The sequence below is a fragment of the Rhinatrema bivittatum genome, chromosome 7 (assembly GCF_901001135.1).
Source record: "Rhinatrema bivittatum chromosome 7, aRhiBiv1.1, whole genome shotgun sequence".
NCBI lineage: Eukaryota > Metazoa > Chordata > Amphibia > Gymnophiona > Rhinatrematidae > Rhinatrema > Rhinatrema bivittatum.
In genome coordinates this window covers 59,502,972-59,520,039 of record NC_042621.1, presented here as the reverse complement: position 1 = coordinate 59,520,039, position 17,068 = coordinate 59,502,972, and the positions used below count along the sequence as shown (strand labels likewise).

The following is a 17,068-nucleotide window of genomic DNA, read 5'->3' as shown; positions in this document are numbered from 1 at the left end:
TGAAAAGTGCATTTCTTCCTTGTTCGGTCCGCTGGCCCCCACCCGCCCCCCCTTCCGGGCATTCACGTCATCCCTGGAGGGACCCAACCCCCCCATGTCATCACCCTTTCTGTATCAGCTATCTGATCCGTTCTTGAGCATCTTTCAGTGGTTTTAGATTATGCTTTTAAGACTGGAGGGTTCCTGGCCAGCAACGAGGCTGCCACATGGAAGGGAAAAAAATAGCATACAAGGGGGAGAAAACTGTTCTACCATAGAATCTTGTAGTAACTTTGGATTGAATGAAGAGGACAGGGCAGCTTCTAGTCACATGACAAACCTTATTCAGTGAACCCAGAACAATCACGCACCTTCTCTTTGCATGCAGCAGGAGACCACACTCTCACACATACACACACACAGCACGGAAATGAAGAACCAACACGTACACACACACACACACACCGTGGAGGCCCAAGTAGCAGTTCCTGCTTACTTAAAGTTCTCGTTCCCAATATGGGGAGATGAATGTGATGGACAAACTCCCAGAGTACTGGCGAGAATGGCATCTGTGAAGGGTCCATGACCGCTAAGGGACACTGTGAGTAGAGGGCCACAGGATAGGCGCTGATTGGATGGAGCCCTTTTGTGGAGCGGAAAACGTTCCATTGTCTCCAATCTTTAGCCTAGATGCTGTTTGTTAAAGGCAGCTACGAGGTATGCCATCATTGAAATATTGCAGGGATCGATGAATGATTGTTATGTACGAGGAAAAGGTGTGGATTTTCCAAAGTACCGCCATTGCTACACCTTCATAACCAAGGCAGCGGTCAGTCAGTGAACGAGAAAAGGTTGTTCCAACTTGCCACTGGAAGCGATTGTTCATGCTTTCATACTTCATAGGTCTGTCACAGGTCACTGCCTGGGCCCTGCCTGAACTACTGACAGTTCTTTGGAACACACAGCTCAGACCCAGCTACTTGCACTAAAAAAACAACTTTATTCCATGCATCAGTGTTCATTTCATATGTACAGCTTTCAGTTCCTGTGCTGAGACACCAGGACTGCCCAGTATGATACACTGGTAGTCACCTGTAGGCCAGCCCAACTTTCTAGGACCATATAGAGCTTACTTCTCAGCTTTTGCAGATTTTAAATCCCTGTGGGCATCTCTACATTTTGGGTCTGGGTGAGCCCTCAAACCTGGCTCCTTACCTCTTTCTTGGCAGTAGCTCTGTAATTAGCCAAATCTGGGTCTCCTAATTATTACTATCCCTTTTTGTGGCTGCTACCTTCATCCTTATTGATTTTCTGCCAAGGACCTCCAAACTACATTTCCCAGCAGCCCTGTGCTTCCTGTTCCTTCTAACTGAACAATCCTCTAGCCAAATCTTGTTCCCTTTTTCTTTCTGCCTTAAGGCAATGTTCCTCCTGGAACTCCCTTTAGAGCTCCCTCTGTCTTCTGGACAACCTAGCTGCTTTGTCGCTTCAGGCTGCTTTCCTATCCAAAAACCCTGTTTCTTTACAGTGATTGTCAGTTTCATTTAGCACACACTTTTTATTACTATGTCTGACTGCAGACTTTTACCACATTTTATCCTGTGGAGACAGGCAGAATAAATGTTGGAAAGAATATGCAAAAGTATTAGGTTTGTGGTTGTTTTGCTTAGGGCATGCTCTATTCGCCTCCTGTGCTTTTTCTCTGTAGGCAACAAGCATTGCATATTTGAAAAGGTTTTAATGAGTAGGAGTTTGTAGGGCTGTTTCTTTTTCATTTCTTGGGTGAGGTTTTTCTGTGATGCTTCATTTTGGTTTCCAATATTATGTGCATTAGGTGCTTTTAATGCGGACTAAATATTTAAGTGCATATTAGAAACCATTGAATTTTAAATGCCCGGCCTGTGCCAATAACAGGAGATACATGCACGAGCCAGGCATGCTGAGTGGATTTCAAAAACTGCCCGTGTATGTGTGTGTATCTCCCGCTACACGCACAAATGCAAAGTTCAGGAAAAGGGGGAAGAGTGTGCACATGGTCTGGGCGAGGGCACGGGTGTTCCTGGATTTCACCTTGAAATGTGTGTGAAAATACTTACGCGCACAAGCGTGTGCCGGATCCCCTGCCGTGTGACTTTACTTCTGCTAAGGAAGGCGTGTTTGTCATAAAACACAAACAACTAAACACATCAGCAGGGCTTTAAGGGTTGGGGCTAGCAGAGAAGAAAGGAGGCTATTAAATTAGGGGGGGTTTGGAAGCCTTATTTCTTACCTGTGGAACTGGGAATGGCGTCGGCGCACGTGTCTTTTAAAATCCCCCCCACGTATGCGGTAGAAGTGGCATTTGCATGCATAGGTATGCATCCACTTAAAATTGCGTGCACGTGTGTGTGTGCGTTCAAGCTATTTTACAGCATGCGTGTATATGCCCGCGTATGTTATAACATGGCCACGTCTCTGGGCACAGGCTGACGAACGTGTGCACCTGTGTTCCTGCACGCCTGTTTAAAAGTTACCATTTCAGTGTTTTTGGTGTACATTAAAAGCATTTAACCTACACAGGAAAGTGGAAAAATGAAACAATTGTGTGTGTTTCTTTTATTTCATTTGGAAATGAGACAAAACAATTGTTGTTGTTGCTTTTATCTCATTTTCATTGAAAAACTCATCCCTCGTCATGAGGCTGGTAATGCATTCCATGCCAGAAGGCTCAGCTAGTTCAGGGCCTTCTAGGGATTTCAGTGAATCCCCAGCCCATAGGCGTCACTATAGGGTGGCAAGGGCCCCCTCAAATTTATATATCAGATCGGGCAGGGATAAACCAGATCCCTGCCCAATCCGATCAATGGTATCATACCTCCATACACCTCCCCCAATGGGCAAGAAGAGTTGCGTCTATCCGTACGTCATCTCCTGCTGCCGTGGGGCCAGTCTCGCAGCTCTAACCATGAATAAACGCGGCTCCTGCTGCTTCCCGTCCCATAACTCAACAGACCACCATGGAACCTCTCCTGCTGATAGCTGAAGAGAGGAGAAGGATGTGGTGGCCACCAATGGACCCCATCCTGCTGGCAGCTGAAGAAGAGAAAGAGAGGGCATGTTGGCCACCAGCGGACCCCATCCTGCTGGCTGCTGAAGAAGAGGCCCAGGACCTATGTATTGTTTGTGTGGCTATGTGTGTGGGTGACTGCCTCTGTGTATTTGTGCAGGGGTGACAGCCTATGTGGGTAAATGCCTATGGGTGGGTGGGTGGCCGGGTGAGAGCCTGTGTGTGGGGGTGGGGGTGAATGTGTACGTGCAACTGTCTGTTTGTATGTGTATAGATGACTACCTGCGTGGGTGGATGAGAGCCTGGGTGTGTGTTTGTGGGTGGATGAGATCTGGTATGTGCGGGTGAGAGGCTGTGTGATTGTGTGAGAGAGGCTGTGGGGTGGTGTGGGTGATGCTTGTGTGGGTGATGCTTGTGTGGGTGACTGCCTGTGTGTGGGTGACTGCCTGTGTGTGTGCGTGTGGATGACTGCTTTTGTGTGGGAGGGGGGTGAGAGCTTTGGTGAGTGAGGCTATGTTTGATGTGTGTGTGTGTGTATGAGTAAAAGCCTGTATGTGTGGATGTGTGTATGTGTGGGTGTGGGTAGGTGACTGTCTGTGTGTGGATGACTACGTGGGTGAGTAGGTGAGAGCCTGGGTGCATGTTTGTGGGTAAAATGAGAGGCTGTGTGTTTGTGTGTGGGGGGGGGGGGCGGTGGGGGTGAGGTTGAGAGCTAGTGTGTGTGTGTGTGTGTGTGAGACTGCCAATGTGTGAGTGTGGGTAGATGACTGTGTGTGAGTGTGTATGTGTGTGTGTGTGTGTGTGTGCGTGTGTGTGGGAGTAACTGCCTATGTGAGTGAGAGCCCATACATGTGTGTGTGTGTGTATATGTTTGTGTGTGTTTATGTGGAAGAGAGCCTGTGTGTGGGTGTATGTTTGTGTGAGAGAGAGGATAAACTTTGTACAGCTCTCCATCCCCCTATCTACAACAATCTCAGAAAGGCTGGAAATCGAAACAACCCAGATATGAAGAGAGGGAGTTTTTTATTTAAAATACTATGTTTCGTTATTTGATATGTTGCTGTTTTGGAATATATTGGTATTTTGGGACATTTTATAAACATTATTATGAGGTTTTAATTATTAGATGTTCTATTCAACAGTTTTTAAATATTCTTTTTATTAGTATAGTTTTACTTTTATTGATGCTTTATATTTCTTTATTTTATTGTTTGTTGGTCTCTTATTTTGCCTTTGATAAGGTTCTCTGTGTTCTGTATCTGTGATTGAGGTAAGGGATTTTGCTAGTTTATAGTTTGTAGGGGTCTATAGTAGTCTGTCTTGTTCTGTTTTCAATAGGAGGTATATTGGTCTTCTAGGGAATGCTGCTGTTCTCTGTTTAGGGTTATTGCTGTTGCATCCTGGGAGTTAGTGTTATGCTGAATTGGCAGATTTGTCTCTTGGGGTAGACAGTATTCTTGGCAGTCTCTGATAGTTTTTATTGGAACCATATAAGTATTATCCAAAAATACCATACATGACTTACTGAGACAATATAAGGTCCATCTTTAGATGTGAATGTTTCTGATCTGACATATGAAGAAGGGACTTACGTAGTTTTAAAAGCTTTTGTACAATATTTTTTAAGTGCAGGTATTTTTTTTTTTTAATTTTACAGGTATTTTAGGCAGTCTGACATGTTCTGTTTTCTAAGTAGGAGGTATATGTGTGTTTTAGAGCCTGGTGTAGTATTTGCAGTGTTGCCTTTTCGTGGGTAAGGTTGTAGTTTGAGTGCTGGTATTTAGCGCTGTTTTTGGCATATGGGAGGTGTACTATAATGGGTAATGGGTAACAGACACGTGATGGGTGTGGGCTTAGCTTTCTGAAGGCCAAGCCCACACCCATTATATGTTACAACAGGCCTAATGCCATCTGGGTTCCATGTGTCTTTTGCATCTAGGGGAGAGAGGGTTGAGGGAGCAAGACTGTAGACTGGAAGGGGAGGTAGGGCGGATGGGCGGCACATGTGGGAGGAAAGAGGGGACTGAGGAAGCGAGACTGAATCCCCTGCTATAAATGTCTCTGCACGCCACTGTTCATTGTGTGCAAAATTATTTCTCCTTTTACATCTTCACCAGGTAGAACTTCTCAAATTCTCTGAATCCTGTTTTCACAATTCACACGACCCTCTCAATTAGTTATTCATCAGAGTCTCCTTTCTGGTCTCTAAATATGTGAACTAAGTCCTTTATACCAGTGGTCCCCAACCCTGTCCTGGGGCCCACCAGCCAGTCGGGTTTTCAGGATATCCGCAATGAATATGCATGAGAGAAAATTTGCATGTTATGGAGGCACTGCATGCGAATTTTCTCTCATGCATATTCATTGCGGATATCCTGAAAACCCGACTGGCTGGTGGGCCCCCAGGACAGGGTTGGGGACCACTGCTTTATACTGTACCTATCCCTTGTCACTGGTAGACAGTCTTTCCTGTCATACCAAGCCTGCCATAGTACAGTGACAGCAAAATCTATGGCAAAATCTGCAAACTAAAACCCATTTAGGGATTAGAGGATTTAGGTGCCTAACTTTTATTTATTTATTTATTTTATTTGAAGAGTTTTATATACCGTTATTCGGGAAGCCATCATAACCGTTTACAAAGTGAATAAATTTTAACAAATAGGTTTTGAGATATCATAACATGTTGTAATTACAATAATAAACATAACCAAGTAAGTCTCTGCAGATATAAGGTTGAATGTGGAGGGAGGTTAGTTAGGTTGAGAATTAAGGTTATGAGTTCATTTGAGAGTTGGTCTGTGTAGATGATTGTGGATCCATGAAGAATTTACGAAACAGTAACGTTTTTAGGTTTTTTTTGAAGGTTTTTATATTGTGTTGAGATCTTAGGTCTTCAGGTAGAGTGTTCCAAAGATTAGGGGAGGCGATGGAGAAGGCTCTCTCTTTTGTTGTTAGATGAGCATCTTTGACAGTGGGGATTGATAAGAGATTTGAATTGCTGGATTGTAGGTTTCTTGAGGAGTTTTGAAGAGTTATGTTAAGGGTTTTAAGTCCTTGATGATCATTTTGGCGTTAGGATCCTAAATTAGTCCCTTTTGAAAAATTTACTAGTGTTGCATCCTTAAATTTAGGACCTTAGGCTTACTAGGTTCCTATATTTAGGATCTTAAAAAATGGGTGGCTACAGGGGTGGAGAAACAAAGTTAGCACTGATTTTCAAACTAGGCATCTAACTTAGGCGTCTAAATATGGACAAATGAATAGCAGGCCTAAATTTAGGAGCCTAGGCTTTAGGATTAAATTTATGTGAATTTTCAGCCAAGAACGTAGGGACTAAAATTTAGGAGCCCATATGTTTATTTCCTCTTTTGCAGTATTAGATCAAATTCCCATTCCTGTCCCTTTTTCTTCTTCCTGTATCTTACTAGAATTTTAAATCTTTTACATTTGTACAATTTACCTCACAGAGTTCCAGGGAGCACCTTTCAGCTTTTTTAAATCCTGTATTATATTTCTAGCACTCTTTCTGCCCATGCAGATGCAGATACCTCCTGCCACCCAGGTCTTGTCTGAACCTGCAAATGGTGGGGACGTTGGACTGCTCGGCGAAACAAGACTGGTGCTCTGGCCACTAAGTTAAAACTTCAGTGCATCAAAAGCTGCGATGCCGAAAGGAATGAGCCTGATGTTAAGGTCGATAGGCATGCCCTCGAGGAACCAGTTTGGGCCCATCAGCCTTGGAAAGGGATAGTTGGGAAAGCAGGAAGCTTTTCTTGGCGACCGGAAGGCTACGTAGCCCACACTTGGAATTGAGACTCTGCCTCTGTGCTAAGGCATCGAGGTATTCTACAACGAAACCAGAAGAGCTGGATTTGTTAGCTGATACACTGACTTGGACTGGATTGATTAGATTTGCCTGCTACCGTTTGTTACTGCCAGACTGAAATCTGTAAACTTTGCAACAGGCCTGGGCCAAGGTGCTCCAGTGTCCTAGAACTCAAGGTAACCCTGATAGCTCTGACACATGTGACAGCCCTTCAGAAAAGGAGCTCTAAATGCGCCGGACTAACTCCTTTCTAAATACTAGAGCCCAGGCAGCAGCTCATAAATCTACCTGTAATATTCCTCTATCAGTGAGATGTCTAAAATTGCGCATAGTATACTAGGTACATTGACATTGTGGCTTTACAGAATGCTGAAAGGCTTCCTCAGCCTTGCATTCAATAGTATTGATACCCCCTTGATACATCTCTGTACATTGGCTGCATTTTAACTGCTTTTGTACATTGTACTGACATTTTTAATGCCTTTTCCATTGTAACCTATAAATCTCTCTTCCATTCTATACATACATATTTTACTACTGAGTGTCTAATCTTTATATTTATTCCTCACTGTCGAGCACATGGCTCTGCATTCGTCTCTGTAAAGTGTGTGTGCCATTCATTTATCACCTTTCCTAATCTGTATAGATCCTTTTGTTATGCCATCTTTGTCTTCCATGTTTGTGTTACAGCTGTCCAGTTTTTTAATCAGGAAATTGGGACATCACATTGCTTTTGCATTTCTCCAGATTATTAATGAATGTTAAATATTGCACACGAGTCCTGAGATACTCTGTACTACACACAACTGGTATGTTTGCTGAATTATATTCCTCGTCCTTTAGGAATTGATTTATAAAGGGTTTCGTCCTATTCTGTGCCTCTGGGAGAAACCGTTCCTGGATCTGGCCCACAGTTTCTGCCTTCCATTTGCAGCCTAAATTTAGTCCACCTCATTCACTTAACCTCAGTACTGTATTCATACATGGTTCTACAATTGTTCAACAACTATTCTGGAGATTTTTTTTTTTTAATAATGATTAAAGTGCTGGAGAAAAGTCCAAATTATCCCTATAGAGCTGTTTTGAGAAATCTGATGATATCATGGCTCTATTCCCATGCACCTACAGAGTTCTGTTTAATAGGGTGGGATATGCTGGGAAATGTTTTTGTTTTTAGATTTTGTTTTTCATTTTTGGATCATACTTTTATTAATTTTTTTTATTTTATTGGGTATTTTTTTTCACTTTCGTTTCTATTCGTTTTGGAAAATAGCACACATTATTTTCAAATGGCATGCACCCATTTTCTGAAACCAGTCCCTAAAATCTTTGGGTTCATTCACGGGGGGGGGGGGGGGGGGGGGGGGGGGGGGAAGGGAATTGTACATTTGTTTTGGGTTAAAATGAACGAAAACAAGTGCCCACTTCAGTTTGGATTGCCATTTATTTCAAAACAAGGGCAGATCTCTACTGCTTAATAGAGGAAACGAAGCAGAAATTTTAGCCTGAGCTACTCTTATCTGCTATTGTGTCTTTGAACTTGGACCTAGCAAACCTAGGAAATGAGTAAACAATTCAGTGTTTTATGAACTTACAAGCTATCTGTAGGATTTTTCATTCCGCTATAAATATAAATATAGCGGAATGGAAGAGCCACAGCTAGAAAAAGGGGCGCGGCTGCAGCCACGGCACACACGATCGTCCCCATAGCGCCCCCTGCAAAAGGTGTAGCGATTATTGCCCGCAGCTCAGCAGGCCCCAAAATGTTTTAAATCCTGCCCAAACCCCCTCCCCTTTCCCTCGTTTAAAGTATATCGCCGCGATGCGGTCCTTATCCACGTGCGTTAGGGCGTTTTTGAAAAATGGCTCCCTTTGTTCCTTAAAGTAACCAGCGCGTAGCAGGTAGAGGAGCTGTAAGAGATAACTTTACATTTTATTTGGAAACCACCCTCTTGTTTCACACTGACCAACTAATAAATTCAAAGATGGTCCGATGAATTACTTCTCTTCCTCAGTTTGGAGATCTCAGGTGGCCCAGTTGGGTAAACAGTTGCTAACTGCTTTCCACTGTCTAACTGAAATCTTTAAACTATCATTTATACAGGGGGCACCATGGCCTGTGTTGTTGCAAGGTACACATGCACAATACATGCGTATCTTGTAGCTAATTTTCAGAGGGAAACCACCCAGGTTTTGAGAATAGTCCGTACTCTGAGTCGCATACTTTATCAGCTTTTATTATAAGATGCACGGGCATCATTATCTTTTTCAAGTATTCAGGGTCACTTTCCTAATGTCGCCATCTAGCATTGGGATACAAGAATCCCCCCCCCCCCCACTGTGTTGTCGTCCCAAAATAAGTGCAAGAAGCTAAAAACTCTTGTCCCCACTTCCGTCACCATACTGCCCAATTTAAATATGCTCAGAAAACCCTCTTGCAATGCCCAAAGTCACTGGAATAAATGGGGGAAACAAAGAAAAGTAAGCAGAATTGGAAATCTTTCATGTATATTGCAAAACCTTACTTTTATAATTATATGAAATAAACAAAGAATGTTATATAGGAGATGGGGAAGAAGATAGAAAAATACCCCACCCCCACCAAGTATCTTATGCCAGTTGCACACTTTGGCAGGAGACAGCATTGATACGTCTGCGGTTCATACCACAAGAATGGGTTTTCCGGTGCCCAATGTGTACTCATTAGCTAACATGATGGACCACTGAGAACTATTTATTATGGTCTTCTGAGCCAACAGGAGGGCATAGGAATGGAGATAACAACTGAACCTAGAGACCAAAAGAGGATGCCCATTATCACTTAAAAACACACAACAGGAGGAATATAATATCTGTAATTTAGTTCATAGGATAGGAAAGGTTTTTTTGGGGTTTTTTTTTAAAGAAAGTCCCTGGTGGAAAAAAACACATTTGTAAAAGTGGATTTTGTTTGTGAAATTGGATCCAGTATTTTAAAATAGGGGAAGCATGCTGAAATTGTTTTGAGAAAGGGTTTCTTTAAGCTTCTTGCCTACATTTGCAGTAGCATTATCAGATTTTAAATGTGTCCTAAATGCTTCTCTGCCAATTAATGGGACCTACATGGCTGTGACAGAATTCTGTTTTACCCTGAGGTAGGAGTGAATATATTTAGGGTTGAGGGGTTTCAGAGGCAAATACAGTAGGGTACTTTTTATCCAGATTCATTGGGACTAGCCTTATTCGGGATAATGGAGTTTTCTAAGTCCTGGAAGTTCTAGATAATGGGAATTTCTGATAAAAGATCATTTTTTCTGGATGAACTAAACACAGGCCCAAGTCCATGATTTGTTTTTGGATAATGGAAGTTTTAGGATAATGGGTCTTGAGATAAAAGGTCCTCTACTGCAAAAAGCATGTATCTGTTTGGGTTAATAAGTATTTGTGGGCATCCTTGTGTGGGGAAGACAGGATGCCAATGCTCTATCTATGGTAAATTCTCCACCTGCATGCGCTGAATGTCTTTATTAGGCTGTAATATAGGTAGTTTTTACTTTTTAAATGTGTTCTGCTTTTATGACATTTGCTTTTAATATTTTGCCCAATATTTCTCTTCTATAGGCCAAAGAGATTTAAGGATCTATTTACTAAAATGTGTTAATGCTCATGGTGTTTAGCATACTTTAGTTCGTTAATTTGCATTACTGTTAAAACAAGGTTACCGAAGCCTAAAATGATTCTATATAGCATGCAAATACATGCTAAATAGTCCATGAATAATGAATGTGATATAATGCAAATTATGTTAAACAATGTGATTTGCATTAACCCATCAGTGGTGGTGGTAAAACTTAACTATGATAATATTTTGTGTTGTTACATGCAAATAAATACGTAACTGCATCTTGGGAGGTGTGGTTAAGTCTTTTTTAAATTATTTATAATGTTTTACAAAATAATTGTCTAACATAAAACTTGAATAAAAGTACTAGAGGATGTTCCAGAAATACAGGTGTAGTCTATCGTGGGGGACTCCGCTCTCCATTTTCTACCCCTGAGGGTTCACACAAGGAGCTCTGATCCTACCTACAGCAAGGTCTGACTCTCTGCAAGACTCTGTGCCTTCCCTTTGAGGTCCCTCTTCCTTCCCTAGCGAGATCTGACCCCTCTGCCTAGAATCCCCTGCCCTGAGAGGTCCTCCTTTCTGTGTCCCCCTCTCCTGGTTTGAACGCCCCTCCCCCCCAATGCTTACCCCTTCCAACCATGTATTTCCAATGAATGAAGCAGGAGGAAGCATGCATCTTTATAGGGAGGGAGTATCAAGCCGGGGAGTTTCGAACCGGGGGAGGTTCTAGCCAGGAGGAATTGCGGAACTGCAGGGAGAATGTTCTTGGGTGGGATTCTGCCATGGGGCCTAGCTGGCAAGAGAGTGGGGTTGAGTCTCACCAGTGGTGAAAATCATGGTACCATTGGAATGTCAGATCTTGCCAGAGGAGTACATCTGGTATTGGTGGGGAGAAAGACTGGGGGGTTTTCTCCCGGGAGGGGTTTCTGCTGGGGGGGGGAGGGAATCTGCGCTTTTGGTGGGGGCTCATCCTCAGGGTTCACACAAGGAGGGTTCACACAAGGAGCTCTGATCCTACCTACAGCAAGGTCTGACTCTCTGCAAGACTCTGTGCCTTCCCTTTGAGGTCCCTCTTCCTTCCCTAGCGAGATCTGACCCCTCTGCCTAGAATCCCCTGCCCTGAGAGGTCCTCCTTTCTGTGTCCCCCTCTCCTGGTTTGAACGCCCCTCCCCCCCAACGCTTACCCCTTCCAACCATGTATTTCCAATGAATGAAGCAGGAGGAAGCATGCATCTTTATAGGGAGGGAGTATCAAGCCGGGGAGTTTCGAACCGGGGGAGGTTCTAGCCAGGAGGAATTGCGGAACTGCAGGGAGAATGTTCTTGGGTGGGATTCTTCCATGGGGCCTAGCTGGCAAGAGAGTGGGGTTGAGTCTCGCCAGTGGTGAAACTCATGGTACCATTGGAATGTCAGATCTTGCCAGAGGAGTACATCTGGTATTGGTGGGGAGAAAGACTGGGGGGTTTTCTCCCGGGAGGGGTTTCTGCTGGGGGGGGGAGGGAATCTGCGCTTTTGGTGGGGGCTCATCCTCAGGAGAAATTGGGAGAAATTATTGGGGCCCATTGCTCCTTCTCTGGATGTATGGTTGCTACTGCAAATTGTGATGGTTACTGCACATCCCAGTGCCTATCACAAATTGAGGTAGGCAACTCAGTGCTTGCTAGTTGCAGCAGAAATTGATTTGAGCACCCAATGTACTAAAAAAATGAATGCCATTTAGTACATTGGGCATTAAATCCCCTGACAATCCCCATATTTAAATTTGCATGTTAACCCACATTAGCAGACAATTTTTATGCGGCTTAGTAAATAGACCCCTTAGGGCCTTATTCAAATAGGACTTTTCCCATGCTGTGCCTATGAAAAGAATTCTATTGAGCAAGGCCCTTAGGGCAAATCGGCCCCCTTGAGTATAATTTTGCACTAAAGTCGTAAGTGATTTCTAGATTACTCAAAAGTGTTCTAAATACTTCAACATTTTTATCAATTTAGCCATAGCCCTGTTTTTTAAAATGAGTGCTCAAATGATTAGAAAGAGGATGAGAAGTTAAACGTTGATCTTATATGCACAATATGTACATATACTTTATAGTACCCATCCTTTTTGTCTCAAAATGCTATTTATAACAATCCTTAGTCTATAGAAAACTGTTTATCTTAGCTAAATTACACATTTTATAGCTGGAGCACTAGAAATGTCATAAATACAAATTTAGATCACTGCCAACATTAGCAGATAATGTGCTGTATAAAACATAAACGAAACATATTTTTCTTCCCATTTTATTACCTTTTTTTTTAAAAAAAATGTATTAGCTACCCTTAAACTATATGTTCTTATAGGCTGCAGTTGTAACGTAATGGCATTAATATTTTAGAGAACCCATATTTATAGATCTTTATTTAGAAACAATGCAGTAGGTCTGCAGATCTTTGAATCCTTCTGGAATGGTGCCCTCCAAATAATGATAAATTACTTGTGCAGTATATGCCATTTGCTAATTATATCCATGATTTACTGCAGAGCAAGACTTAAATCATTCATTTCAGTCTTGCGTAACAGTACCATAAAATTTTTAGGTATAAAAATGGTTTCCATGTGTATAATTTAAACAAATTTTTGAGCTATTGTATACACAAAATATTGCAGCCATCCGTTTGTTTCATAAGCCTGTCTTTTTTTTTTGAACTTGTACATTTAAATGATTGCCGTGACTGAAATTGTTATGCTCCATTTTCATAATCATAGCTTTTAAATCTATCACAGTTTTTACATTAGATAAAGAAAAAGATAGCTCGTTGTGTTTAGGTATCATGCCAATCTTGAATATCAAAAAAGAAAAGAGAATTAAAACTTCAGTCTGTGAATTATTCTCCTTATAAAGAAAGAGCTATGCTAATAGCAATTACTATTTGAGATGCATTGTTTCCTAGGGAGGGCAAATGTTGATGCTATTTAAAACACAGTGTCACTTAATTATGGTAAATATTAATGTTTTTTCTTATATATATATTTGCAGGTGAAAAGCCGTACAAGTGCCCTCATTGTGATTATGCTGGGACTCAGTCCGCTTCACTAAAATACCACTTGGAGCGCCACCACAGGGAACGACAGAATGGATCTGGATCTCTTTGTGGCCAGCCTCAAAACCCAGACCACAAAGAAGAAACATCAAGCAAAGGGGCCCTCTTTATTAGGCCTGACATTTTGAGAGGCACCTTCAAAGGCCTACCTGGTATTGATTTTAGAAGCGGTATGGGCTCTCAACAGTGGACACCCGCAACGCTATCTTCTGGCGATCGGCAAGCCCAAGCAGCAGGCTTGGTTTCAGAGGTGTCTTCAGAAGATCTGAAGGCTTCAGAGGCCCCTTCCAAAGGAGCTAATGTCTCTGGATTTGGGCGTGTCTATCAGAGCATGGTTGGAAATGGCGTGAACTTTCAGGGGTCTTTGCAAGCTTTCATGGACAGTTTTGTCCTTTGTTCTTTGAAGAAAGAAAAAGAAATGAAGGAAAAAGCCCTTTCTGACACACTTTCCACAAAGGTTCTTGGAGGAGACAACAGTGAAGAAAAAGTGGCGAGCAAGGCCTCCCAGAGGAGACCTGAGAAATCTCAGTATGAACCTCTTGATTTGTCCGTGAGGCCAGATGCCTCATCCCTTCCAGGTTCATCCGTGACAGTTCGAGATAATATCGCCTGGCATGGCTGCCTGTTTTGTTCCTTTACAACGTCTTCAATGGAATTAATGGCTCTTCATCTCCAGGCGAATCACCTGGCCAAAGCTAAGCGTAAGGATAACATTTTAGGAGCAACAGGAAATAGTAAAGATCAATCTCGGGAAGCTTCAATTTCTACAAATAAAGTCAGTGTTACCAACTCTTCTTCAGGACAGTCTGGTAAAGAAACAATAGTTTCAAAGCTGATCAGTCAACTGGATTCAAATTCTGAAAAAATGTCCCAAGGACTCAATAAAGAACACCTGGGAGAACAGAAGAGTGTTGTCTGGTCCAGTCACATGGATCCTACTTTTAGTCATTTTACTACAGACTTCTACAAGCAGTTTGGTGCATATCCTAATATAATTGGCACTGCTACACAAAATTCTTGTGCTAGCAGTGAATCTGAATTAAAAACACAACTTGAAGATATTGCAGATCTTCTGCCTTGTGACTCTGTAAATACAAATGCTACTGATGAACTATCTGACACCTCATCTGAAGACATGGAGACCTGTAAAGAAGACCATGATGATGATGATGAGGAGGAGGAGGAAGAAATAGAAACAGATCCACACACTGCAAACCAACACTTGCCTGGTCCCAGCATGGAAAGCGTAAAAGAAGCCGATCACCTTCAAAATGCGGTGGCCTCAAAATCAATGCAAGGGCTCATTTCGCCATTGCCGCAGTCTTTAGAGAAGCCGTGGCAGAGCCAGAATATTTCTTCCTCCCTGGAAACGTCACAGGGTGCAATGAAAACCGAACCAGTCCCCGGCCCACAAGCCTTGGAGAAGCAGATGAACATGCTGTCCGTCCTACGAGCTTACAGTGCCGATGGCGTACCAGCTTTCAATGGACTCGCAAATAGCACAGGAAGCAGTGGGTGTGCCAAGAGACCAGATTTGTGCGGTGAGTTCCAAAGTTCAGTCTACGTAAAGTTCCACACTCTTACCACTCTCCCAAAAACAATCAAACAAAATAAATGCCAGCCATAAGTTAACAGGCCGCTTTTATTGCGTTTATGAATATGTCAAAAAAATAAACAAACCACTGCATGTGCAATTTTCCAAATTTAAAAACAAACACTGCATGTGCAATTTAAAGAGATTTTGTTTCAAAGATTACATTCTCTGACTTAAAGGAGAATTTAAAAACGTTCACTGTTTTTTTAATTTTATTTATGTTTTCAATAAAAAAAAAAAAAGCTCAAATAAATTTGACATGGTAACTTGCAAATCGTTCAGTATTTTCAACACACAATTCAGATGAAGTTTATGGAAAAATGGATACTGTTTCACATTAACTTAGCTCTCACAGACCTTCCTTTGTGTTCAGTGAGGGCAGCTCAAATCTTATTCAAGGCTATAAAAAGACAAATTCCAATGCAGAATGGATGGAGCACTCCTTTATTTAACTGGGTTTATGGGTTTCATTCCTCTAGTTCATATTTATTTTTAACCATTGAAGTAATATGGGTATGTTTGGTATTATAAAACTAGTGTTTAATGTGGTAAGTGGAATAATATAGGTTGCATGCTTTTGTATCACTTTTTAAAAAACTACCGTATTTCTCTCTTTTCTTTCATTTATTTTTCTCAGTTAATCCACATAAAGTTAAGCCATGTTTTGCAATTCAAATAGCCTATGTACAGAAAATTAAAATACTAGGAAATATAGATCGGAGCAATAGAGTCTAAAAGATTTGTTCACTTCTTTATTGTATGGCCTAGTGCCATATAACAGAGCGTACGTATCTCCTCAAATATCAAAATGTCCAATCCAAATTAATAGGGTCAAGAGTTCTTCATTGCTTAGTTTCTCTCCCTCTATATTTGTTGTGAATTCAAGTAGCCATTGCACATTACTAGGGATGTGCATTTGCTTCTTGATGTTTTCCAAACAGGATGGAAGAAAACCCAACAATTTTATTGGTTTACTTCAGTTGTGTTTTGCTAACAAAAAGAAAATCCCTCCTTGGAAGATGGAGACTTTCGATGCCGACTCACCCTCCCCGGGGCCTGCCGACCATGACCTCTAATTCCCCACACATACACACGGGGGTCTGGAAACCACCCCAGCCCCCACTTACCCCATCCACGACACCATTGTTTGACATCAAAATGGTGCTGGCCAGCCCAGTGCCATAGTGTGATGTCAAAATGGTGCTGTCTGGCCCCAAGAAGGTGCCATTTTGATGTCACACTATAGCGCCGGGCTAGCTAGCCATTTTGACATCAAACAATGGTGCCATTCTTAGGGTTGACCGGCCCTGTGGGTGACCTCAGGGCAGAAGGTGAGTGGGCATCCCTCCTGCCTCTCTGAACCACACACACACAGAAAGGGGTTCCCAGCCCAGGGACTTTATTGGGGAGGGGGCATAGAAGGGCTTGTAGATGCTCCATTTTGTTTTGTTTTGTTTTTAATGCTTATTTTGTTTCTATAAAGAAACAGAAACAAGATAAACATGAAATGAAACAAAATCCAGCAGAAGAAAATAGGAAACAACATTTTCGAGGCTACACACCCTTACAAATTACTGCGCTCCCATACCATCATACTACATTTTACTTTACCAATCAATATACTATAATTCTCAGAATTCAATCTGACTTTTTAAAACAATAGGCACCCATGCCCTGATTTGTGTAGCCTCCCGAAGACAGAAGGCCTAGGTGACACATTTACTCACTGGTTTGACCAGCAGGAATTGCTACAGTAGTGGCAGGCTAGCAGCCTACTTTCATAGCCTCTTTGGCACACTCAACCCCCTCTTCCCCCAAACAAGGAGACTTAAGCTTGTGTCTTTTGCATTGTAGCACTGGGTCATGAAGCCAACCCCTGAAATAGCACTTAAAATGTAATAGTGGGCACAGAAAACAAATGCCCCTGACATT

General features: G+C 42.2%; 1 protein-coding gene across 4 annotated transcripts in view; it reads left to right on the top strand.

Annotated features, from left to right (window-relative positions):
* Window positions 1-17,068, top strand: part of ZNF536 (zinc finger protein 536) — a 967,145-nt gene that overhangs the window by 605,296 nt on the left and 344,781 nt on the right. For 3 of the 4 annotated variants that reach the window (XM_029608435.1, XM_029608434.1, XM_029608437.1), the window contains exon 7: window positions 13,479-15,083. In XM_029608435.1, the coding sequence (XP_029464295.1) occupies window positions 13,479-15,083 (1,605 nt within the window). Of the gene's footprint in view, window positions 1-13,478; window positions 15,396-17,068 lie in introns of those variants that run through there. The other variant, XM_029608436.1, reaches the window with a different exon arrangement.